Source organism: Schistocerca gregaria, chromosome 2 (assembly GCF_023897955.1).
Source record: "Schistocerca gregaria isolate iqSchGreg1 chromosome 2, iqSchGreg1.2, whole genome shotgun sequence".
NCBI lineage: Eukaryota > Metazoa > Arthropoda > Insecta > Orthoptera > Acrididae > Schistocerca > Schistocerca gregaria.
In genome coordinates this window covers 520,986,216-521,012,718 of record NC_064921.1, presented here as the reverse complement: position 1 = coordinate 521,012,718, position 26,503 = coordinate 520,986,216, and the positions used below count along the sequence as shown (strand labels likewise).

Here is a 26,503-nt window from a genome sequence, read left to right as displayed (position 1 = left end):
GTGAGAATAAAGGTGTCTTCTGAATAGTCACCACACAGCCATATGCGGCGAATGCAATGGCTCTTCGTACACGGCACGTAGTTTAACAGCACTCCAAATTCGGTAGTTCTGTGTATTCACTGCTCCCTCGTCACTCCATAGAATATTGCATGGCCACATGTCATAACTTCGATCCGTGCCATAAACAAAAGAGCAAATTCAGAACTTTGCTGAGGATCATGAGGTTTCAGCTGCAGATCTTGTACTTGTACCATGGTAAAACAGACATCAAAACTTTCAATACCGTTGACCAAGGGATCGACAATTCTCATGACGCTGCAGGAGGCATGCGCTGCGTGGTTAGCCACAGCAACAGCAGCCTCGTCCATAGCTTCCACCAGTATAGGAGGCTTTCCTCTTCCAGGTGCCAAGCCAAGGTCACCAGTGTTTTCGAATTTCATTACCATCTTCTTTCAGCCATTTCATGACATCGAGCCCCTCCTCGGACCTTTCAGTCGGCGATACTTTCTCAGTGCAGCTCTGTACTTGCTGCCAATCACAAAAAAACAGTTTAACTAGAAGCGCATGGTCTCTCTTCTCGTCACCTATACTGTTCATTTACGTTACGGCGAGCCAAATGACAACGCGGGTGTCATACCGCCATACAAACAGTGTAAATCTGTTCCGCATTAACGCATTAGAATATGTACCAAGTTTCGGTGACATACAGTAATTACAGCCAACACTGAACCTCCACAAACGAAGAGAAATGATATTGTTTCACTGCTCAGATTACGCGTCGTGGGACTGCAGCACCGTCGGCTTGAGGAAGAGGAATCAAGGATGACTGAGAGGGAAGCAGTTACAGACAAGGACAGAGATAGATATGATCGGGCGACACGAAATATTCTCCACACTTGGCAACACCCCGGCGTTGCCTCGGCAACTATCTGCTACACCGTGCTCCATGAGTAACACTGCCCGGCCATACAGCAATGTAGTCACACTAAAGCAATGTTGACGGCAACGCTGTTGCGGAGAAACATACAAAACATAGCCCCTGAAAACGCATCTTAGAGTTGCCGCTTTTTGCATTTGAAACTCAATGATTCTCGTGGTCGACTGACGCCTTCCATTTTTTCTCAGAGCAATTTCCCATTCTTTCTAACCAATTAGAACGCTGTAGGACCTGACGAAATTTTCATTTATCTTCTATATTGTTCTTTTATAAATTCATAATCGCATGGAGGACTAACGATTACTACGGACAGTCCAGGATTGTGGATTGATGTTTCCCACTCGGTACAGGCTGCCTCGCATCTCTTTTGTATTTATGCTTAACTGATAAATATAAAAATATGGTTTAATTTGCACAAAAGTTACCCTGTCCCTTACTCTGCAAATACTTTCCTGTTGAAACACCTGTCGTAGGTTTCGTGTTCCCATGCTACCAGTCAACGGCACAGTAATTTCTTTCAGATAAGCTATTATTTATCTGGAGACACCGGAAGGTGGCTACAATTAATGCAGCTAGTCCGATAGTTGATTCTGCTATTTTTCAATGTCATTCTGTTGAGGCAAACGTACCTACCCTTCATCAAAAACTCGCCTCTTGAGTGGGCGACTCAGTGACGAGCCACTCAATCAGCCAAGTTTATATACAGTGAAACAGCCGCCACAACATCCATCCACCCGCGCACACACACACACACACACACACACACACACACACACACACACACAAGAAGCGGAAATCGTCAAAGAAATTAATAAATATGACGGCAGATGTATGTCGCTGGCTGATAACTAAAATATGGACGAATCAGTCGTTCTGTAACATACTAAAGCCTCCAACCTAAAAGGTTTGAGCGCAGAGGGCACACAAAATTTTTAAACGCCTCAGCGCCAACGAAATTAAGACTGGTGGTTCGCACTTACGTTTATTGCTGCCCCTTCTTCAAAACAGTGTATTTTGTTAAAATGTCCTGAAATACGTACGCTATGTGCCCCACAATTTATTCCAGCACATCGTGGCACGTTGCCACAGCAATCTTCTGTTGTGATTAATATTGAATGACTGTCATAGATTGCAGAATGCTCTTTATTGACTCGAAAATGACGCGGTTCAGCAGGGTAAAGCATCATAACGTTATTTCGTACGATGTGGGTCATCAGTCGTAGCAGCGCAGAGTAAGGCCACACTCATGAACCGTATACATGGCTCCGGAACAAAATGCCGGTGATCGATCCGCGGAGGAGAAAGCTTCTGTTGCAGCTTATTGTCCAACAATTCCAGCCACTCCTGCTCCCTGTAGCTCATATTCAAAAGTCTCATTAAAGCTTCGCAGGGCGTCAGCACATTGCACTATGTACCAGTGACAAGACGATTCAGCTGTTGTGTCTGTTTACTCGTTACCACGGATGCCTTAGCGCCCAGCAGAATGCTGCATTTCCCCGTGTTTGCAGCAAGAAAAATGAGGCGTATATAATTGAACTTTTTTCTCTGTTGGGTACATCTAAGTTGCTTGCAGAGCTCTCAGACAAACGGAGCAGACGAGAAAATGCTGCCCCATATCGTTCCACAGGTGCTCCAGTGCTTTCACGATTTCATATAATGGTAGCTCTGCACTGGATACTGAGAATATTTCAGTCAGGCGAATCCTGATGACATTCGGAGGGAAACTACAGAACAACCAAGAGATTCCCCTGCTCGGACCAATGATTTTATTGCTGTCGCTGAAATATATCAAGTCGTCTCCCACTCCTGGTGATACGGAGAACCATGTCCTTCCATGCACTCGCGGGCATTATTTTCGTCCTCATTTCTTCCAGAGCCATTTGTGCTTTCTGTCATGTCATCTATCAATCTTTTCCTTGGTTTTCCTCTACATATTTAACCATTACAGCTTTTCCTATTCAGTCTTCTGCTCTCGTGACATGCCCAAAATACATTAATTTCATCTGCAGTATTTCATCTTCGAATATATACACTGACGGCAAAAAAATCACAAGCCCAAAAAATAATTAACGGAGAGTAATGAAATTTCAGGAATACGGTTGTCTGGGTAAAATATTTAAGTGATTAACGTTGCGAGATATCAAATGCTGGTACATTAATAACCGATTTAACCGCCAGAATGTTGAATGTAAGCATGAAAAAGTTCATGGAGTTCCATTCCTGTTGCACTTGGTCGGTCAATACAGGCATGGTTAATGCTGTTTGTGTATGACGCTGGAGCTTTCATCTGGTAATGTCTTACATGTTTTCGACTGGAGACAGGTCTGGTGATCAAGCAGGTAAAAGCAGCATGTCCACAGTCTGTAGAGTATGTTGGGCTACAACAGCGGTATGTGGGCGAGCGTTATCCTGCTGCAAATCACCTCCTCGAATGCCGAGGAAAAACCAGCTTTCATCAGAAGACACAACAGACCTCCACCCTACCCTCCAATGGGCCCTTCTTGACACCAATGAAGTCGCAAATGGCGGTGGTCTGGCGTCAGTGGAATGTACGCTTCAGGGCGTCTGGTTCGCAGCTGTCTTTGAAGTAACCCAGTTGTAACAACTCGTTGTATTACTATGGTGCCACCGCGCGACTGCTACGGTCGCAGGTTCGAATCCTGTCTCGGGCATGGATGTTTGTGATGTCCTTAGGTTAGTTAGGTTTAAGTAGTTCTAAGTTCTAGGGGACTGATGACCTCAGAAGTTAAATCCCATAGTGCTCAGAGCCATTTTGAACTATGGTGCCAACTCTCCTTCTACCAACACATTAGTCTTTATTTCTGTTGTCAAGATTTTTGATTTATTCAAATTTAGCCTTAGGTCAAGTTTTCGCTTCCTTTCCTTTGAATGACAGAAAGACTGAATGTGTCTGCATATTAGTTTTTCATAGTATCTGATAGCAGGAAAACTTCTTGTCTGTTACTGCGGCAGTTTGGCCAGCTCTTGTGTAGGCTTGGAATGGTGCAAAGAGGTTTTGTTTCTTCTGGTTGAAGTGCTATTGTGCTTAAGTTGGCAGGGTGCAGAAAGAATTTTTCGTGACGTCTTCTGCTACATGTGCGGATCCCAATTTGGTTTCGTAGCTCTATACTAGTTCCTGGGATTTTGAAAAGAGAGGTTGCTCATCGGAGATCGTTTGCAGAAGTGAGTAAGGTAACGGAGTTGGTGTAATTTTCAGCATGGCTGAGGCATTAACCCATTTATATTAAAACTTTTGGTTTTTTAAATATGTTTTATTGGTATCGGTTTCTGTAGTTAGGGCCACGTACTTGAAGAACGAAGCAGCCTTCAGCTCTTCGTTTTCAGTTCTTGTTCTACTCGTATACTGGTAGGGCTTAAATTACATTGACTTCACGTGCGTGTAGTGCCTTACATGCTTTACCGATCTGATTTACATTTCGTATCGTAATTTTCGTTCAATTCCACGGCTTGAGTTTTCCGTGTATGCATTAGGCCGGTGGAGCAATCCTTTTGCCGTGTTTGTCATGCGTATTGTAGTTCTAGTTTTTTTCTGTTTCTTGCGTGGCGTTAGTGTGAATGCGGAGTGCATGTGTGATTCCTTACCATTGAGTTATTCCTGTTTTATAAGACCCTAATGATTTATAAACCGATCTGGCAAGGCGTCTTACTATTCGTTGCACTTCTGTAATTATTTAAGAGAGGCACCAGCAACCATTGTGTTCTTAATATAAATGTGCAGCGCTTTTCTTATTGTTTACGATAAAATAAATGTTCAGTACTAGTTATTTGGAGTTTTACTATTACGGCTAGTAATTTATCTCACACATCTCAATCTTTGCTCCGTAGGACACATCCTACACTGTTTTCTCTTATGTACATGTACAGAGATCTATTCATTTATTTGCTTATTAAAGCAAGTTTTATGTTTTTAAAATAGCTAACTTAGGAACGGATTGGCTGTTTGATTAATGGTATGTTTAGGTTATGAGTCATCTCCTTCGAACCATGCTATACCCAAAGAACTAAAATTTTGAGTGTGCGCTATTTTCTGATGAGAGGCTTACCCTCTGTTTATTGAATGCAAATTTATCTATGTTGACTAAGAAGAGTATGTGCTGCTGAAGATATTTTGAATCAACGCTAAGACGTATCCAGCAATTGCACCACTATATTATTTAAAATATTAATTTTAAATAAAATATTTGATATCATCGATTATTTTATTTGATTCTGAACTAAATTCACAGAGAATCCAGTTTAAATTTAGGCTTTAGCAACAGATACAAGGTGCTAACCAATGTTGATAATACTCCTGAGGAAGCACGGGATGCCTCTCCTATTGGGCCAGCTAGTCTTTGGGAGCTCCAACATTAGGGCCGGCCGCAGTGGCTGAGCGGTTCTAGGCGCTTCAGTCCGGAACCGCGCTGCTGCTACGGTTGCAGGTTCGAATCCTGCCTCGGGCATGGATGTGTGTGATGTCCTTAGGTTAGTTAGGTTTAAGTAGTTATAAGTCTAGGGGACTGATGACCTCAGATGTTAAGTGCCATAGTGCTTAGAGCCATTTGAACCATCCAACATTAGGCGGGGAGTGGAGCGCCTTAGGAAAATGACATTCACGGTGGGAAAGAATGCCAGCGTGCAATCAATATTTCTGTCTGTGATCACGTCAGAGACAAGGAGGAGACTCCGCCGGTGGCTGTGGAGTGCAATGCAACCGGCTGTAGATAGCTGCTCATGTTGGCACGAACGACGCCTGCCGCGTAGGTTCTGAGGCCATCCTCGGCTCTTTTCGGCGGATTGGTGAAGACAACTAGCATCGCACGAGGAGGGCATGGGAAGCTTACTGTTTGTAGCATCATACCGAGGGTCTATTGCAGTTCTCTGGTTTGAAATAGGGTGTAAGATCTGAATGAGAGGCTCAGACGACTCTGCAAATGGTATCTGATTCGACTTTCTCGATATCCGCTCTCGCGCGGAGAATTGTAGGGTTCCCCTTAATAGGTCAGACGTGCACGACACACATGAAGCTGCTACTAGGGTAGCGGAGCACATGTTGTGTGAATATGGAGTTTTTTTAGGTTAGAAAACCCCCTCCCCATTAGGATCAAAGACGAACTGCCTGCCAAAATCGAAGATACATCAGCCAGAATGTTCGCAGAGAATGTTCGTCGATTAGGAACAGAAGGTTTGTTGGAACCGGAAATTAACAGCAACGAAATATTAAATTCAGAGTAGAGTATTCATCATAAGGCTAGATTAGTGGCCATTAGTGATTGAGCATTTATCTCAGAACAGTATTCGGCAATATCTGCGAGGTTATCAGGGATTCCGAGCGTGAAATAATCTGCGTGAAGTTAAGCATGAAAGGTCAGTCAAAAATGGTAATCGGATGCATTCATATACCGCCTGGGTCAGCAGTTGTAGCAATAGAGTGCTTCAGAGAGAATTTGCAAAATAACATTGGTAATTTTCCTGATCATACCGTTGTAATATGGGATGACTTCAATATGCCAGGTGCTATTAAAACTGGTGCCAGAGACAAGGATTCGTGTGACATTATTCTGAATGTCTAGTCCGAAAATTACTTCGACCATCTCGAGAAGTTAACATCTTATGCCTCCTAGCAACAAACAGACCTGAACTTACCGAATCAGTTAACTTAAAGGACTGTATCAGTGATCGTAAGGCTCTGAGCACTATGGGACTTAACATCTGTGATCATAAGGCTGTGATAGCAACTATGACTACAGGTATCACAAGGAATATTAAGAAAAGTAGGAAAATAATTTTACTTAACAAGAGTATCTGAGTAGTTAGCATCAAATATTCAATGCTAAGGACGATGATGTGAAACACAAACGGAAAAAATTCAAGAGAATCATTCAGTTGCATTAGACAAGTACGCTTCGAGCTATGTCTTAAGGGATGGGAAAGACCCACAGTGGTTTAAAAACCGTGTTAGGAAACTGCTATGTAAGCAAATAGAGCTCCATCACAAATTCAAGAGACGTCAAAACGTAGCTTACAAACAAAAGCTGAACGAAACAACGGTGAGCGTAAGAAGAGCAATGAGAGAAGCATTCAATGACTTTGAAAGTAAAATTTTGTCAACCGATCTGACTAAAAACCCTAAAAGGCTTTGGTTTTACGTAAAATCAGTAAGCGGTTCGAAATCGTCTATTCAGTCACCCAGTGACCATACTGGCACGGAAACGGAAGATAACAGAAAGAAGGACGAAATACTGGTTGCGGTCCTCCGAAATTGTTTCACGCGGAAAGTTGCGGTACGGTCCCAACTTTCACTCATCGTACGAACGTCCAAATGGCAGATATTGAGGTAACCGACAACAGAATATAAAAGCTTAGTAGTGTAAAGGCATCAGGACCAGATGAGAGACTGTAACGTTCTACACAGATTTTGCGAAGGAACTTGCCCCCCTACTAACAGCAGTTTATCGTAGATCGCAGGAGTAACGAAGGGTACCTAGCGACTGGAAAAAAGCGAAGGTCATTCCCGTTGTCAAGAAAGGTAGTAGGAAAGACGCACATAATTGTAGGCCTATATTGTTGACGGCAGATTGTTGTAAAATTAAGGAATATATTTTATGCTCATGTATTACGAAGTTTTTGAAGAACAAAAATCTGTTCTATGAAAATCGACATAGATTCCACAAATAGAGATCCTGCGAAACTCAGCCCGTTCTGTTCCTCCATGAGATACATACGCTGTAGACAACAGCGCTCAGTTTGATGCCGTGCTCCTCGACTTCAGAAAGGCATTTGACACCGACCCGCCCTACCGTTTAGTGGAAAAAATACGACCAGAGTTGCGACTGCATTCAAGAAGTCCTTACAAAAATAATTCAACATGTCGCTCTTTAACGGAACAAAATCATCATATGAAAATGTAATATCGGGATTACCCCAAGGAAATGTGACAGGACCGTTACTCTTTAAACTGTATGTGAATGATCTAGTAGAAAGCGTCGGAAGATTTTTAACACTCTTGGCAGATGCAGTTAAAAGTAGCAACGCCAGAAGATAGTATCGATTTGCAGAATGACCTGAAGAGGACTGATGAACGGTGCAGTCTCTGGCAGTTGACCCTAAACGTAAATAAATGTAATATATTGCGCACAGATAGGAAATGAAATCCACTACTGTACAGCTACAGTATGTACCTTAAAATATATATCACTAACTGCCCAGAGCTACCTTAAGTGGGATGACCGCATAAAATAAACAACAGGGAAAACAGATGCCAACTGAGATTCATAGGAAGAATCTTTAGTAAATGTAACTCATCCACGGCTGGCCGGTGTGGCCGTGCGGTTCTAGGCGCTTCAGTCTGGAACCGCGTGACCGCTACGGTCGCAGGTTCGAATCCTGCCTCGGGCAGGATGTCCTTAGGTTAGTTAGGTTTAAGTAGTTCTAAGTTCTAGGGGACTGATGACCTCAGATGTTAAGTCCCATAGTGCTCAGAGCCATAGCTCATCCACGAAGGAAGTGGCTTAGAAGGCGCTTGTTCGATCGATTCTTGAATATTGTTCATCAATGTGGGATTCTCACCAGGCAGCATTGCTAAAAGAGGCAGAGAAGATCCAACGAAGAGCGGCGTATTTCGTCACGGGATCGTTTAGTCGGCGCGAGATGCTCAACAAACTCGAATGGTAGATGTTTCACGAGAGGGGCTGTGCATCACGGAAAGATTTATTATTGAAATTTGGGAGAGCATTTTCCGGGAAGAGTCGGGCACTTTATTATTTCCTAACACAAACATCTCGTAAAATGAGCACGCGAGAAATTAGAGCGAATACAGAGGGTTATCGACAATCATTCTTTCCACCCACCATTCGCGAATGGAAGAGGGAAGGGGAGGTCAGTTAGTGGTACCAGAAGTACCCTCCACCACATACCGTTAAATGGCTTGCGATGTAGCAGATGCAAATGTAAAGATCTTCCTCCACGCCATCGTGGGCATGAAGCAAACCTGAACCAAAGGGATCCTTTCCTTTCGTGGTCCACGCCATCTCGGGGCGGATATCAAAATTATTTTCATCTTAGCATCCGCTGGTCCTATGCATCAGCAACACATTGGTGGGTCCAAACAAATTTGATTTCATAGGGGAAATTCGAGTATCTAAGTTTACCAACTGCTTTAATATGCACGGTCTGTAATCGACCTGTGATCTAGTTCGTGCGTTCTTTAATTTCCCCTCTGTCTGGATCTGTATTTAAATTTTATATCAGTGGAACATTTCTGTACTCTTTTCTTGTAAGGGCAGAACGAAACGGTCGCTATGGCCTCTCTATCAATCCATGTGGAAAAGTCTCAGGTTTATAGTGTATGTGTGTGTGTGTGTGTGTGTGTGTGTGTGTGTGTGTGTGTGTGTGTGTGTGTGTGTTAACGTGAGTGAGTGAGTGTGTATTTTAGTAAAAGTTGTGTATGTATTTTAGTGACACCTTAACATTTCTCCAATTTATCCACACCCATCTCGCAGCAGTTTAGTATGTGTATTAAATACCAAGCAACTGAACTCCCGAAAATCACTTTCATCGTAATCGACGGATTTTTTACGTCTGCTCGTCGACGAGTTCAGATATATAAACTGAGCAGACGTTCAGGCTGCGGAAGAATGGGGAAACAAACCGACAGCGTCCTCTTGAAAGAAACCATCCGAGGATGCTCCATTGGCGATTCAAAGGAAACACAGAAGACCTACAGGGTGCGGCGCTTAACTCCGGACAAATTTCAATTTGAATTTCCCGCCGAATGGTGATTCCACCGGAGGTCGCGATTGGCATTCTTGAAAGCCGTAGGCACCTAGTAGTCAGAACGTCAAAGTGGCCGAGATATTACGGACAAGTGCGGAGTACAACCGAAGACCCTCGATTATCGAAAGTCTTTGCGCTGGGCACTCGCCCATTGAAGTAGCTCGATTCTTCGGGTACCTGAGATCAACTGTTGACGATATTGTAGCCAAGTAAAACGCTTCGGAGAAGTCTGGAGAAGGTTCCGCTATCCCAGCGAGGAAACCTCATTCGAGGAAACGCATGACATGAACTGCGGCAGTCATCGAGAGGGCTCAGACTCTAATGTTCGAGGATCCCGGGCAATCGCTGAGGATCTTGGTGTCAGTATTGAATATCAGCGAGCGATCAATGCGTCGGTGGCAGAGGAACTCATACGAGTCATTTAGTCCAAAATTGTCTCTCGGATAATGTTGACATGTTCTGGCCAAAGGCGTTCTGGCCCCCGAATAGCCCGGATTTGAATCTCCTCGACTACTATGTTTGGAGCATAGTCGAAAGAATTACCAATAAGACGAGGCACCCTAATGTCGCATCTGTACGCACCGCTATCGAAGCAGCATTCGCGAATACGGACAGCGCTGTTTTGAAGAGTGTGGGAGATCGCTTCAGGACAAGATTGGAGGCGGTGACTGCGGCTGTAGGGGGTTACATCGAATAATGTTACTCTTGAAAGGTACCACTACTTATATGTAAAAGGATTTTCATTTTCATTTGTATTTTGTGTTACTAGTTTTGCTTTGAAAAAAGTTTCATTTGTCCGTATTTAAGCGCCGCATCCTGTACATCTGGATAGATCGACGGTTCTCTCGGGATAATTACATCACCTGCTAACGTCTAAGATATTAGAAAGTCACTAATACTGCTAACCGAGTCATTTGATTTCAGCAGCAGTAACACCGTTCTACATCTACATACATAATCCGCAAGCCACTGTATTGTGCGTGGCGGAGGGTACCTTCTATCACCACTAGTCATCGCCGTAATAATTTCTTGTTGTGAAAACCTACCGTAACAAACTGAACAGCCCACCTATGAGTTGCTTCGATGTCTTCCTTCAATCCTACCTGGTGTGTATGCCAAATACTCGAGCAGTACTCGAGAATGCATCGCACTAGTGTTCTATACCAGGCCCCCTTTACAGATGAACCGAAAATTCCTGAACTTCTCCCTATAAACTGAGGTCAGCTATTCGCCTTTCTTACTACGATTCTCACACGGCCACTCCATTTCACATCTCTTTGCAACGTCACGCCTAGATATTTAATCGATATGACATTGTCAGGCAGCACAGTACTACTGTGATATTCGAACATTACGCGATTGCATTTCCTGCTCATGTGGATTAACTTAATTTTTTTTTTACCATTCATCACACCAAATATACACATCAACAACAATTTTACATCAACCCGGTTCCCAGAACTCCTGAAGATAGACTTTGACTGTGGATATTGTATCACAGACACAGTTCCTTTGTCTGTTCAGAGATGTCACTAAACCCGCCCAAAGATGTAAACAACCATGCATGAGCAGCGTCTATTATCGGAGTGGGGCCGACAGCCGATCACTTCGTCATTCCACCAGGAAGGAGGTACACGGCTAGTGTTGTCTGTATTTCGACCATGCCTAGACGGTCAATATCGTGGTTCCATTGCGTCCGCATTATTATTTGTACCAGTAAGGGCTCTCAACAAGGGAAGAGTCCAGGGATCCCGGAGTGAACCAAAGCGATGTTGTTCGGGTATGGAGGAGATACAGAGATACAGGAGCTGTCGAGGACCGCTACCATGTGGAATAATGCTTTTTGTGCAGCCACAGGACGTCGTGTTACGACTCAAACTGTTACTCAATAGGCTACACGATGCGCAACTTCATTCCCATCCAGAGCGGAACAGACGAGCCCAACAACATGCCGAATGGACCGCTCAGGATTGGCATCACGTTCTCTTCATCGATGAGTGTCGCATATGCCTTCAACCAGACAATCGTCAGAGACGTGTTTGGAGGCAACCCGGTCAGGCTGAATGCCTTAGATACACTGTCCAGCGAGGGCAGCAAGGTGGAGGTTCCCTCCTGTTTTGGGATGGCATTTTGTTGGGCCGACGTACGCTTCTGATGGTCACGGAAAGCGCCGTAACGGCTGTACGATACGTGATTGCTATCCTCCGGCCCATAATGCATGCATATCGGTAGCATATTGGCGAGGCATTCGCCTTCATGTTCGACAGTTCCCGTTCCCATCGTGCACATCTTGCGAATGACTTCCTTCAGGATATGACATCGCTAGACTAGAGTGGCCAGCATGTTCTCCAGACATGAGCCCTATCGAACATGCCTGGGATATTTGCAGAATAAGATTTTTACTCCGCAGCGGAGTGTGCGCTGATATGAAACTTCCTGGCAGATTAAAACTGTGTGCCCGACCGAGACTCGAACTCGGGACCTTTGCCTTTCGCGGGCAAGTGCTCTACCATCTGAGCTACCGAAGCACAACTCACGCTCGGTACTCACAGCTTTACTTCTGCCATTATCTCGTCTTCTACCTTCCAAACTTTACAGAAGCTCTCCTGCGAACCTTGCAGAGCTAGCACTCCTGAAAGAAAGGATATAGCGGAGACATGGCTTAGCCACAGGCTGGGGGATGTTTCCAGAATGAGATTTTCACTCTGCAGCGGAGCGTGCGCTGATATGAAACTTCCTGGCAGATTAAAACTGTGTGCCCGACCGAGACTCATGCCTGGGATAGATTGAAAAGGGCTGTTTATGGACAACGCGACCCAGCAACCACTCTGAGGGATCCACGCCGAATCGCCGTTGAGAAGTGGGACAATCTGGACCAACAGTTCCATGATGAGTTTGTGGATAGTATACCACGACGAATACAGGTATGCATCAATGCAGGAGGACGTGCTACTGGGTATTAGAGGTACCGGTGAGTACAGCAATCTGGACCTCCGCGTCTGCATGGCCTTGCTGTATGGTGGTACAACATGTAATGTGTGGTGTTCATGAGCAATAAAAGGGCGGAAATGATGTTTATGTTGATCTCTATTCCAATTTTCTGTGGTGATGCGAAACTTGATTTGATGTGTGTAGAAATTTTATCTTATCTTTTATTCTCGTCCAGTCACTCAACGATGACATCTTTCCGGTCACCACAGCATCATCAGCAAACAGCCGCAGATTGCTGCTCACCCTGTCCGTCAGATCACTTACGTATATAGAGAATAATATCGGTCCTGTCACACTTCTATGGGACACTCCTGGCGATACCTTGTCTCCGATGAACACTCGCCATTCATAACAACGTACTAAGTTCTATTACTAAAGAAGTCTTCGAACCGCTCACGTACCTGGGAATCTCCGTATGCTCATAGTTTCTTTGTCAGTCTGCGGTGGAGCACCGTATGAAAAGATTTTCGGAAATCTAGGAATATGGAATCTGCCCATTGCCTTTCGTCCACAGTTCACAGGCTAACATATGAGAAAAGGGAAAGCTGTGTTTAACACGAGCGATGCTTTCTATAACAGCGCTGATTTGTGGACAGAATCTTTCCCGTATGAAGGAAATTTATTACATCCGAACTGATAATAATTCAAGAATTCTACAGCAAACCAATGTTGAGGATGTTGGTCTGTAATTCTGTGGGTCCGATATTTTACCTTTCTAATATACGGTCCACTTAAAGCAGTAAAGGACTTTTGCTTTTTGGTGAGCAAAATAACTGATGATGGTCGAAGTAGAGAGGATATAAAATGTAGATCGGCAATGGCAAGGAAAGCGTTTCTAAAGAAGAGAAATTTGTTTACATCGAGTATAGATTTAAGTGCCAGGAAGTCATTTCTGGAAGTATATGTAAGGAGTGTAGCCGTGTATGGAAGTGAAACATGGACGATAAATATTTCGGACAAGTAGAGAATAGAAGCTTTCGAAATGTGGTGCTACAGAAGAATGCTGAAGATTAGATGGATAGATCACATATCTAATGAGGAGGTATTGAATAGGATTGGGGAGAAGAGAAGTTTGTGGCACAACTTGACCAGAAGAAGGGATCGGTTGGTAGGACATGTTCTGAGGCATCAAGGGATCACCAATTTAGTATTGGAGGGCAGCGTGGAGGGTAAAAATCATAGAGGAAGACCAAGAGATGAATACACTAAGCAGATTCAGAAGGATGTAGGCTGCACTACGTACTGGGAGATGAAGGAGCTTGCACGGGATAGAGTAGCGTGGAGAGCTGCATCAAACCAGTCTCAAGACTGAAGACCACAACAACAACAATATACGGTAGTAACCTGCGCTTGTTTCCAGACGCCTGGCACGAGTATAGCAATCAACGTAAGGGACCGATGCCATGGGGTACTCTACAAAAACCGAACTGGGATACCATACGGACCTGGCGACTTATTTGTTTTCACCTCTTTCAGCTGTTCATGTACGCCGGCGATGCCTATTACTGTGTCCTCCGTAACTGAGTCAGTGCAGTGCTCAAACGATGGTATGTTTGAACGACACGCCTGCGTGAACAAAATCTTAAATGCGAAATTTAGAACTTGGGTTTTCCTTTAGAACTTGGGTTTCCCTGCACTTGGTGCAGGGAGTGGCAACTGACTCTTAACATAGACAAATGTAGTGTATTGCGAATACATAGAAAGGAGGATCCTTTATTGTATGATCAAATGATAGCGGAACAAACACTGGTAGCAGTTACTTCTGTAAAATATCTGGGAGTATGCGTGCGGAACGATTTGAAGTGGAATGATCGTATAAAATTAATTGTTGGTAAGGCGGGTACCAGGTTGAGATTCATTGGGAGAGTCCTTAGAAAATGTAGTCCATCAACAAAGGAGGTGGCTTACAAAACACTCGTTCGACCTATACTTGAGCACTGCTCATCAGTGTGGGATCCGTACCAGGTCGGGTTGACGGAGGAGATAGAGAAGATCCAGAGAAGAGCGGCGCGTTTCGTCACAGGGTTATTTGGTAACCGTGATAGCGTTACGGAGATGTTTAACAAATTCAAGTGGCAGACTCTGCAAGAGAGGCGCTCTGCATCGCGGTCTAGCTTGCTCGCCAGGTTTCGAGAGGGTGCGTTTCTGGATGGAGTATCGAATATATTGCTTCCCCCTACTTACACCTCCCGAGGAGGTCACGAATGTAAAATTAGAGAGATTCGAGCGCGGACGGAGGCTTTCAGACAGTCGTTCTTCCCGCGAACCATACGCGACTGGAACAGGAAAGGGAGGTAATGACAGTGGCACGTAAAGTGCCCTCGCCACACACCGTTGGGTGGCTTGCGGAGTATAGATGTAGATGTAGATGTAGATGTACCGTCTAGGAATGTGACTGGCATGCTGCGTACCATGGATGTTAGTCTGCAATCAGTTCCTTAATCGTAATAAACCAGCCGGCCGAAAGAAAATTCCTCACTTGCGAGTTGTTACACTTTAAATAGTGCAGTATGTGTAAGACGTCAGTTGGTGCCAGTATCGTGCAACAGACACCGGCTACGACTTGTGCTCCTTTCCTCTCTCTAGAGCCCGGACGTGAGCGCTGTGTTCCGGTGTGCGGCTGCGCTGCCGACGCCCACGATGCAGATCTTCCTCTACTGCTGGGGCGCCGAGGGCGTCGTGCAGCAGGTCGGCGGTGGACGGCAGCTTGTTCTGCTCCACTTCAAGCGTCTCTTTTTGGGACTGTACAGATAGTTATTTATAAAAAAGAAAACAATGTTAATGACGTTCTGTAGATTGTAGCGACAATGATAAACGTGTAACACGGCCTGCAGTTAACTTCAGGGTGCAGGTCATATGTAAAAACAGCAACTAATAAGTTATGAATATTGAGAACACCAGTAGCAGTGGTAGGTAGTGCAATCCTGCAAGAGAGCAACCTCACAGGCCATCACTTGCCCCATACCATTCCTAAGAGCAATCAGCCTATACGGCGTCACTGACTTCGTTAGATGCTCTCATAATTCATTAAAAACTGTTTCTTTTTCCTAAAAATAAAAATTGTCCAGGTGCGAGTAGGGGTCGCGTTCTGAGAGTTCCGTACAAACTTCGTTACCGACACAGAACCCGCCCGGCTCACCGTGCGGTCTAACGCGCTGCTTCCGAGCGGGAAAACGTGCCGGTTCCCGGCACGAATCCGCCCGGCGGATTGATGTCGATGTCCGGTGTGCCGGTCAGCCTGTGGATGGTTGGTTTTTAAGGCGGTTTTCCATCTACCTCGGCGAATGCGGGCTGGTTCCCCTTATTCCACCACAGCTGCACTTCGTCGGCAATTGCTGCGTAAACACCGTTCCCACATACGCGTACACCAAATTACTCTACCGCCCGCGCGGGATTAGACGAGCGGTCTTAGGCGCTGTAGTCATGGACTGTGCGGCTGATCTCGGCGGAGGTTCGAGTCGTCCCTCGGGCGTGGGTATGTGTGTTTGTCCTTAGGATAATTTAGCTTAAGTAGTGTGTAAGCTTAGGGACTGATGACCTTAGCAGTTAAGTCCTATAAGAGTTCACACACATTTGAACATTTTTTACCACGCAGACATTTGGGATTACTCTCGTCTGGTATGAGACGTTCTCGGGGGGAGGGACGGGGGGTCAATGGGGGCCGCACCGGACAATAACCCTGTGTTCAGTGTGGGGCGGCGATGGGGTGGGTGGACTGCTGTGGCCTGTTGTGGGGCTGTGAACCACTCAGGACTACAGCTGACGAAGCCTCTCCGTCGTTTCTAGGACCCCAGTTTAATACATTACAATACGTATATGGACAGTTCATCCGTGGGGGAATCGAGTATCTTGACAATTTTACCTGTTATTGACATTGACATGGCAAGATTTCACTCCTGAGAATTTTGAGGTTTTCCTGGGTGTTTTAATTTTAAGTTTGAAGTCGAATGGCAAAAGACAAAAGAAATATCGTTTTCATGTGATTTAGTTACAAATTAACACTTCTGTTTTTTTCTTTACTTGTACTGTGAGACCTTGCTTCTTGCCAAATTTCAGTTCTAGGTCAACAGGAAGTCCCTTATAAGCTTTAATGAGTGAGTTTGCAAGTTTCAAAACATGTGACATAAATAGCCTTATCTTTTGGCCGCATTGACTTAGAAGCTTAAGTTTCTTACACCACCAAGGGGCCTCAAACCTTCGTGTCTTTTATAAATTTCATCTTTATACGCCCACACATTCCTAAGGAACAAGAGTCTTAACAGACGGACGAACAAACAGAGAGTCTGACAAGAAATGATAAAATTTTGTTTTTCGTGTGAATAATTACAAATTCACAATATGAAACGTCCCCTTAGAAAAATTACACATAACTGTGCTTAAACTGACACACAATATTTTTAGCGCAACGCAATCTGACTTTCAAAAATCCCTACAAAAGAATGGCCCTGACTAACGTTAACCTATACCTTTCACAAAGCACTTACCTCACCAAAAATCTTCGTTACTCGAACTACTGCAATACAGTGAGCGCCACTACTGCCAGCTAAATAAAAGATTCAAACTACGGAAGGCACTAACTACTGATAGGCATAGTTAGCGAATGAAAGATTTTAATAGAGAACAAACAATGTATTTACCTTAATAGTCATAATATATGTAGCAGTTCATGACATCCAGTCTTACAAATTTCAAAACTCCGCCATCTCTTTCCCCACATCCACCACTGCTCGCGGCTCACCAACTGCGCAACGCTACGCGCTGTTCACACCCATCTGCCCAACGCTACAATGGCGAGTACTACAACAATGCAAACTAGCCACAGACTGCGTACAGCACATCCTGTGATTTTTCATTTGATTAGTGAGTTTGCGAGCATCAAAATATGTGACGTAAATATCCCTATTTTTTGACTGCATTGACTTGCAAGATTCAATTTTTTACACCTCCAAGGGACAGTGGACCTTGATACATGCCATAAATTTTAACTTGATACATCTACCCGCTCCTGAAAGGATTTTTAAATCGCAGAGACAGCCAGTCTGTCAGACAGACAACAAAGTCATCCTACAACGGTTCTGTTTGAGATACGGACTCCTAAAACCAGTTATAAACTACATGAACAGTCAACAGCGATCTTACAGCCATAGAGAAGAGAATGAGGACGATCTCTGGCAGAAATCCCAGGGAACTTCAGCTCGTGCACCACATGAATTGTTGCCATGATGGAAGATAGTGAGCGATTGGAAGATCCCACCATGGTTCAATAATAATATTAGGAAGCTACCACGGAAGCAGAGCTGCATGCCAGATTCAAATTAAGCTGAGATCTGCCGACGAAGTCATAATAAGAATAACAACAGCTACATGAGAGGCATCCACTTCAACGCCTGAGTTGTCAAAAGAAATCCAAACACTTTCGTCTATTGTAGAATCAATCAACTGAACGAAAACATTTGTCCAAATGCTCGTTGATCGTGATGGTACAGTACGGAAGATGATGAACCAAAAGCCAGAATACCGAATTCTGCCTTCTGAAACTGCTTCACCGAAGAAGACACTAGTAAATACTATATTTTTACTGTCATACTGGTACGAAATGAAGGATACAAAAATAAGTGAGCGTAGAATTGAAAAAGAGTTCATATCACCCGATAGAGGAATGGTCATAGATTCTGATCTGGTGCCTGGTAGATTTTACTTTGACTACGAGGAGAAACCGGTCTCCCTGTTCTAGGCTCAGTTTATCGTAAGCTGCAGGAACAACGAAGCGCGTGACGCAGGTCGTTGCAATGTATAAGAAACATCACAAGACGGATGCGGACGATTATGGACGTCACATCAGTGAAGTCAGTTTCTTGTAGAATTATGGAACTTACGTTATGCTCGCTATAATGACTTTGCTGGAGGCTGAACAACTCTTATTTGTAGAACTGTAAAGGTAACGACTAAATTTTGTAAGGTATGTGTTCGGTTTCGTCGAGATATGTTGTTGTTGTGGTCTTCGGTCCGAAGACTGGTTTGATGCAACTGTCCATATTACACTATCCTGTGCTAGTCTTTTCATCTCCGAGTAACTACTGCAGCCTACATCTTCCTGAATCTGCTTACTGTATTCATTTCTTTGTCATCCTTTACTATTTTTATCCCCTACGCATGTCTCCAGTACTAAATTGGTGATCCCTTGATGTGTCTTACCAACCAATTCCCTCTTCTATTCAGCTTGTGCCACATATTTCTTTTCTCCCCAATTCCATTCAGTACTTCCTCATTAGTTACGTGATCTACCCATCTAGTATTCAGCAGTCTTCTGTAGGACAGTATTTCAAAAGCTTCTATTCTCTTTCTGGTTAAACTGTTTATCGTCTATGTTTCTTTTACATACATGGCTACACTACATGCAACTTTCAGAGAACACTTCTTGACACTTAAATCTATACTCAATGTTAACAAATTTCACTTCTTCAGAAACGCAAACGTCAAAATTTTTATTTCGTCTCTGGGCTTTAATTCCTACTCCAAATCTTTCTTTTGTTCCCTTTACTGCTTGCTCAGTGTACAGATTGAATAACATCGTGGATAGCCTACAACCCTGTCTCACTTCCTTCTCAATTACTGCTTCCCTTTCACGCCCATCGACTCTTTATACCTGTCATGTGGTTTCTGTACAAGTTGTAAATAGCATTTCGCTCCCTGTATTTTACCGCAGCCACACTCAGGATTGCAAAGAGAATACTCAGTCAACTTAGTCATAAGCTTTCTCTAAGTCTACAAATGCTATAAACGTATGTTATCTTCTACGAAAAGTCGTAGAGTCAGTATTGACTCGTGTGTTCCTACATTTCTTCGGATTCCAAACTGATCTTCCCTGCGATCGGCTTTTACCAGTATTTCCATTCTTCTGTAAGGAATTCGTGTTGGTATTTTGCAACCATGACTTATTAAACTGATAGTTCGTCAATTTTCACACCTGTTACCACCTGTTTTCTTTGGAATTGGAATTATTATAATCTTCTTGAAATCTGAGGATATTTCACCTGTCTCACACATCTCGATTACCAAATGGAAGAGCTTTGTCATGATCGGCTCTCCCAAGGCTATCAGAAGTTCTGACGGAATGTTGTCTACTCCCGGGGCCTTGTTTCGACTCAGGTCTTTCAGTGCTCTGTCAAACTCTTCACGCAGTATCGTATCTCCCATTTCATCTTCATCTACATTCTCTTCCATTCCCATAATATTGCCCTGGAGTGCGTCGCCCTTGTATAGAGCCTCTATACACTCCTTCCACACTGAAACTGAGTGGGATACAAATTGCTTGAGGAAAAGAAAACATAGTGTGGGGTAAAATATATTCTTCCGCTTAAAACAGGGCCGCGCCGGATTAGCCGAGCGGTCTCAGGCGCTGCAGCCACGGACTGTGCGGCTGGTCCCGGCGGAGGTTCGAGTCCTTCCTCGGGCATGGGTGTGTGTGTTTGTCCTTAGGATAATTTACGTTAAGTAGTGTGTAAGCTTAGGGACTGATGACCTTAGCAGTTAAGCCCCATAAGATTTCACACACATTTGAACATTTTCTTAAAACAGGTAATTAGAGGAATACGGAGTAAACACTGAGTCAGTTCTTGCGGGAAAGAAAGACTGCAAATCCGCTGAGGTTAACGAACTGGCGGAATACGAAAATTACCGACCTGGCCCGTCCCTTTCTCTCTTCTTTGGTATTAAAGGTTGTTGAGGAAAAGGTAAAGGGCATTTAACACAGTTGGCCTTGCGCATATTCTGCACGCTCTTAAATGCGGCTTACATATACGCCGACGATAATCACGGTCGCTACACAGGAACAAAAATTCGTAAAAACAGGTACAGTTTTGCTTGTAACGGTTTAATTACGTTATACAAACTCGCGGCTGGCTCAAAGGTAATCAGAAGTAGCATGAAACTACTACTATTATTGCCCGTTAAATTAATTGTTGCGAAGAGAGAGGCGATGTAACCACCTACGTAGCGTAAGGATTTGTACTCAAGATAAATAATTTCATTGATATCACACTGGCTTCATTTTAGGTTGAGACTTTACCTGACAGAAATAAATTTAACTGCAAACACAAAGAAGTCTTGAAGCAAACCTAAGCCTTGTTGCCTATTGCAGTTTAAATCTATCCATGAATTTCCGTAAAAATTCTGATGAAATGAACTTTGCATAATGTTAATGCTAGAAAACTATTATCAGTATTCAAAGTATTTGTTATGTTAGCTTGAGGATGAAGCCCAATATTTAATATTTTAATTAAATTCCTCGTAATGGCCGGCTGTGCGCCATTACGACATGAGAAAGCCAGATGGGCAGCCTTCTACACGACTCACTTTAAGTAGCTATTTTCACTTAAATATTTCAACAGGCATGGAGAGGTTTTGAATAACAACAGGAGAAATTCACTTTTGGCCATATATTATAACAGAACATGCGTCAGAGCAGGTAAGCAAGTTAATTCTCCAACAACACAGACAAAAGTAGTATCCTATCTTTGAACCAAGTCTTTTTAACTTAATGAGATAAGATTCCATGACTACAAAGAATGTCTTTACATTGTATAGTTACTCTTTGACACTTAACTCCTTTTTTTATTTATTAGTGACTCAAGTGAACGTGTACGAGGGAAAAGAGGGGAGGAAGGAAGGCACCAAATGATACGTAGCTTGCGTGGAAAAGTGTCCTCCAACTGGCTCTGGCCTTAGTTCTAATGAATTTCATATCGTTAGATTAACTGCAGCATACCACAAGTCTGAAAACAGCACAACATGAATTCAATTTGCAGTTTATGAGAAGAAACTTTGGTACATGGTCTTGAAAGAGAACTATTGAACCGTCTAAATTTTAATGAAGTTGCAGCGCAGAATGATAGATGTACCGGTACTAATTTCATTAACAAAATTAGTTAGGGTAAGCAAAACGTGCGTGAACTGGTGATAAGAAGCAATTCATTTGCTGTAACTACCTTTTTAGCCTACCAAATGACGTGCTTCAAAATGGATGGTACCATCTTTTTAAACCGACGTCACCTTTTCCGATATTTCAGCACAACAAACCATACAAAAAATGGCGAGTTTCTAAGAGATCTTTAATGCCTTTCTGTATCAGCAACCACCACATCATCCTGCGGAGTTCAGACTTCAATGGTCTAACAAATGAACGTCGGAAGGTTCGAGATCCGAGCAATTGGATGAATTAGGAAGAACAGTCCAATGAATTTTCTGATCTCCTCTAGGATATGCAGACTTGTGTGCGGTCTTGAATTGATACGAAAAAGGAGAAGTTCGTTTACATCACTTCGAATGAGACGTCTGCGCGTTCCAACATTGCAGGAGCTGCTGCTCTGTGCGGCTAGCCGACACGCGGGATACCGAAAAAGTTGGCGTGACGATGTTGCCGTGTTCCTGTTCACTGCCGGGTCCCTGTAGATATTCTGCAAGTGCCTATGAATATTTGCGATGCTCAGGTTTTCCGCCAAAAGAAGCTGAATGATAGCTCTGTAGTTGGAACACACCTCCATTACAGACGTAATTTTGAAGGCTACGTATGGCGTAACCACATATTGCAAATTCATGAAACTATATGGCCTGAAGTGAGGACATTCCACGATGTTCCACAACAAATACCGGATTATTTCAACCAAAATTGGCAAAAAAAAAGGCGCGTTACTTATTGAATGCCCCTCGTAGTTTGCACGACTGATGGGGAAATATAAATTCTTTTCGATGCTCTAGAATATGGTGCAATTTCATTATCGTATGTATTGTAGTTTTTTTTTCGTGAGCCTTTGAAATGTGGGAGGTTTCAAAGGGATATCCTGTATTACACTGGACTCGCATTCGGGAGGACGACGGTTCAATCTCACGTCCGGCCTTCCTGATTTAGGTTTTCCGTGATTTCCATAAATCGCTCCAGGCGATTGCCAGGATGGTTCCTTTCAAAGAGCACGGCTGACTTCCTTCCCCATCCTTCCCTAATCCGATGAGACCGATGATCTCTCCTCTCCCAAACAACATAACCCTCTGTATTATTTTTGATAACAATAGACTTCTTTTGATAATGAAAGCTCTCTTTGATTGTACTAGACTGCTTCTGATGTCCTGTTTGCTTTGTCCGACAACGCTGTTTTTCCTCCAGGAAAGCAGATTTTTTTTGTTCCTCAATGAAAAGAAAAGGTGGCATTGGGCGAGTTGTGTCTGCGCAGGGCGAGGCGGTGTCGCTGGCGGCGTACAGCTGCGGCTGGCAGGAGGCGGGTGGCCGGTTCCGGCGTGCGCTGCGCTTGCTCATGAGCCGCGCCCAGAAGCCAATCCTGCTCACCGCGGGCGGCGTCTACGTCATCAACAGGACCACCTTCATCTCGGTCAGTGGCACAGTACGTAGTGCGCAAGTAGTTCACTGGACTAAATTTTAGTAACCCCCTTAAAGGAGAACACTGGCAGCTTTTTAGCGTTGTAGGTGGCGTAGAACTGTTACTAGGTAGTCATGTGGCCCTCCAATGCTGATGTAATTCATCGCAGTGAAATGTGGTAATACGCACCAGTTTATGGAATCAGCACAATAAGATGACTCTCCGTTGGGAGGTGACGGAATGGTGGAAAGGACCTATCGTCTCTGGACTTGGATGAGACCATACCATGAATGAAGTTGCCTAGTTTATTGGTGTATTAGAGCGTAGTCAAGTGAAAACGAACACCTTCGACAACGGGTCCATGGGATAGTTCCACTCAAAAGTAATCACCACACGCTTTAAGACATTTATCTCACTGGGAAACGAGATAATCAATTTTTGTTTTCTAGAACGTAGTCAGCCACTGACGGATCCACAACCACACACACTCTTGCACTTCCTCGTCCGCCTGAAACTGGCATCCAGGTACGTCTTTTTTCTGGTCGCCAAAGATGTGAAAATAAAATAACGTGTTCAATGATCTAGGTTGTATGGGGGATGTTGCAGTGTTTGCCAACCGAATGGCTGAAGCGTATAGCCTTCGTCCGACTGGCAATGTCGGGGCGGCCATTATTGCATAGCAGGATGATTCGGTGTGAAGCATTCCGACAGTCCAAGGCCAAATGGCAAAGCCCACAGTGTAGACACCCCCCCCCCCCCCCAATTCAAAGAAATCCGAAGCCGTTCACACAAGTACGGGTAAGATCATGATGACCTTCTTCTTCGACTACAGGGGCCGTCTGCTGGTCGACCGTGAACCACATCAACGCGCAGCACTATGAAGACCATTTGCAGAAACTGTGAAGTGCCATAAAGTCAAAACGCCCAAGAATGCTGTTGATGGAATCATCCTGATGCACGATAGCGCTCACTTCCACATTGCTAAATGGATGAAATCTACGCTTCACCGATTTGGTTGGGAAACATCGCAGCACCCTCCATACGGCTCGGATCTTTTACCGTGTGACTTTCAAATCTTTGGTGACCTGAAGAAAAACATGCGTGGACGTTACTTCCAGCAGGACGAGGAAGCGCAAGAATGAGTGGGGTTGTAGATCCGTCAGTAGCCGACCGAGTTCTATGAAACAGGAATTGATCGTCTCGCCTCCCGGTAGGATCAACGTCTTAACGCGATAACTTTTGAATAGTACCATTCCATGGCTCCGTGGTTCCGCGTGTTCAGTTTTCATTTCACTGGACCTCATTTATTGGTGTATCAACAAGGGCACTCTGATGTGTCTACAAGGAATGAATTACCACTCGTGGCCATGTAAGGTGGCGCAAGAACAAACTGACACGGACCGAATACCAGTGTTCCACCTTGTCAGTGCCAATAGGTTTCAAACCCAACAAGAATTACACTCCTGGAAATTGAAATAAGAACACCGTGAATTCATTGTCCCAGGAAGGGGAAACTTTATTGACACATTCCTGGGGTCAGATACATCACATGATCACACTGACAGAACCACAGGCACATAGACACAGGCAACAGAGCATGCACAATGTCGGCACTAGTACAGTGTATATCCACCTTTCGCAGCAATGCAGGCTGCTATTCTCCCATGGAGACGATTGTAGAGATGCTGGATGTACTCCTGTGGAAAGGCTTGCCATGCCATTTCCACCTGGCGCCTCAGTTGGACCAGCGTTCGTGCTGGACGTGCAGACAGCGTGAGACGACGCTTCATCCAGTCCCAAACATGCTCATTGGGGGACAGATCCGGAGATCTTGCTGGCCAGGGTAGTTGACTTACACCTTCTAGAGTACGTTGGGTGGCACGGGATACATGCGGACGTGCATTGTCCTGTTGGAACAGCAAGTTCCCTTGCCGGTCTAGGAATGGTAGAACGATGGGTTCGATGACGGTTTGGATGTACCGTGCACTATTCAGTGTCCCCTAGACGATCACCAGAGGTGTACGGCCAGTGTAGGAGATCGCTCCCCACACCATGATGCCGGGTGTTGGTCCTGTGTGCCTCAGTCGTATGCAGTCCTGATTGTGGCGCTCACCTGCACGGCGCCAAACGCGCATACGACCATCATTGGCACCAAGGCAGAAGCGACTCTCGTCGCTGAAGACGACACGTCTCCATTCGTCCCTCTATTCACGCCTGTCGCGACACCACTGGAGGCGGGCTGCACGATGTTAGGGCGTGAGCGGAAGACGGCCTAACGGTGTGCGGGACCATAGCCCAGCTTCATGGAGACGGTTGCGAATGGTCCTCGCCGATACCCCAGGAGCAACAGTGTCCCTAATTTGCTGGGAAGTGGCGGTGCGGTCCCCTACGGCACTGCGTAGGATCCTACGGCCTTGGCGTGCTTCCGTGCGTCGCTGCGGTCCGGTCCCAGGTCGACGGGCACGTGCACCCTCCGCCGACCACTGGCGACAACATCGATGTACTGTGGAGACCTCACGCCCCACGTGTTGAGCAATTCGGCGGTACGTCCACCCGGCCTCCCGCATGCCCACTGTACGCCCTCGCTCAAAGTCCGTCAACTGCACATACGGTTCACGTCCACGCTGTCGCGGCATGCTACCAGTGTTAAAGACTGCGATGGAGCTCCGTATGCCACGGCAAACTGGCTGACACTGACGGCGGCGGTGCACAAATGCTGCGCAGCTAGCGCCATTCGACGGCCAACACCGCGGTTCCTGGTGTGTCCGCTGTGCCGTGCGTGTGATCATTGCTTGTACAGCCCTCTCGCAGTGTCCGGAGCAAGTATGGTGGGTCTGACACACCGGTGTCAATGTGTTCTTTTTTCCATTTCCAGGAGTGTATTACTGTCAGTGAATACAAATCCATCTGAGCCAGTTTCCGAGCGAATATTGCAAAGGAAACCACATACAATGAGTATTTGGTGTCGGATACCTAGGAAAAGACCATTCCTCACAGCAGCATATGGAGGTGCCCATCTCCAATAGTCTAGACAACGCATTACCTCACTGGAGAAATGTAGTGTGTCCAGGAGACTTGCGATATTGCCTCTTTCCAAATGATGCAAGGCGTCCTCGAGTACACCGACGACTCAGTGAGGTATATAAACCGCAGTGTGTGCAGGGTGTCACTCCTGTCGGTGGTAGTTGCGTGAGTTGTGTGATATTTTGGGGTGTACCATGACTTCGGTCCATTCACTCATACTACCGTGAACATTAACCAGGACGTTTATTTCAACATCTCGGTGACGAAGCGTTGCCCCTTCTTCTATATCTTGACGATAAATATTTGTGGACACTCCCATCTTCCAAGAAGACAACACGGCTGCAAGCATAGGTTCTTTGCCTGACGAACACGCAGACCCCTCGACTTGCCCAAAAGGTCACTTATT

The 26,503-nt window shown here is 44.8% G+C and overlaps 1 protein-coding gene across 1 annotated transcript in view; it reads left to right on the top strand.

The window, feature by feature from the left end:
* Positions 1–26,503, top strand: part of LOC126335865 (odorant receptor 43a-like) — a 97,476-nt gene that overhangs the window by 28,597 nt on the left and 42,376 nt on the right. The window contains exon 4 of the mRNA XM_049999338.1: positions 22,930–23,085. Within this exon, the coding sequence (XP_049855295.1) occupies positions 22,930–23,085 (156 nt within the window). The remainder of the gene's footprint in view (positions 1–22,929; positions 23,086–26,503) is intronic.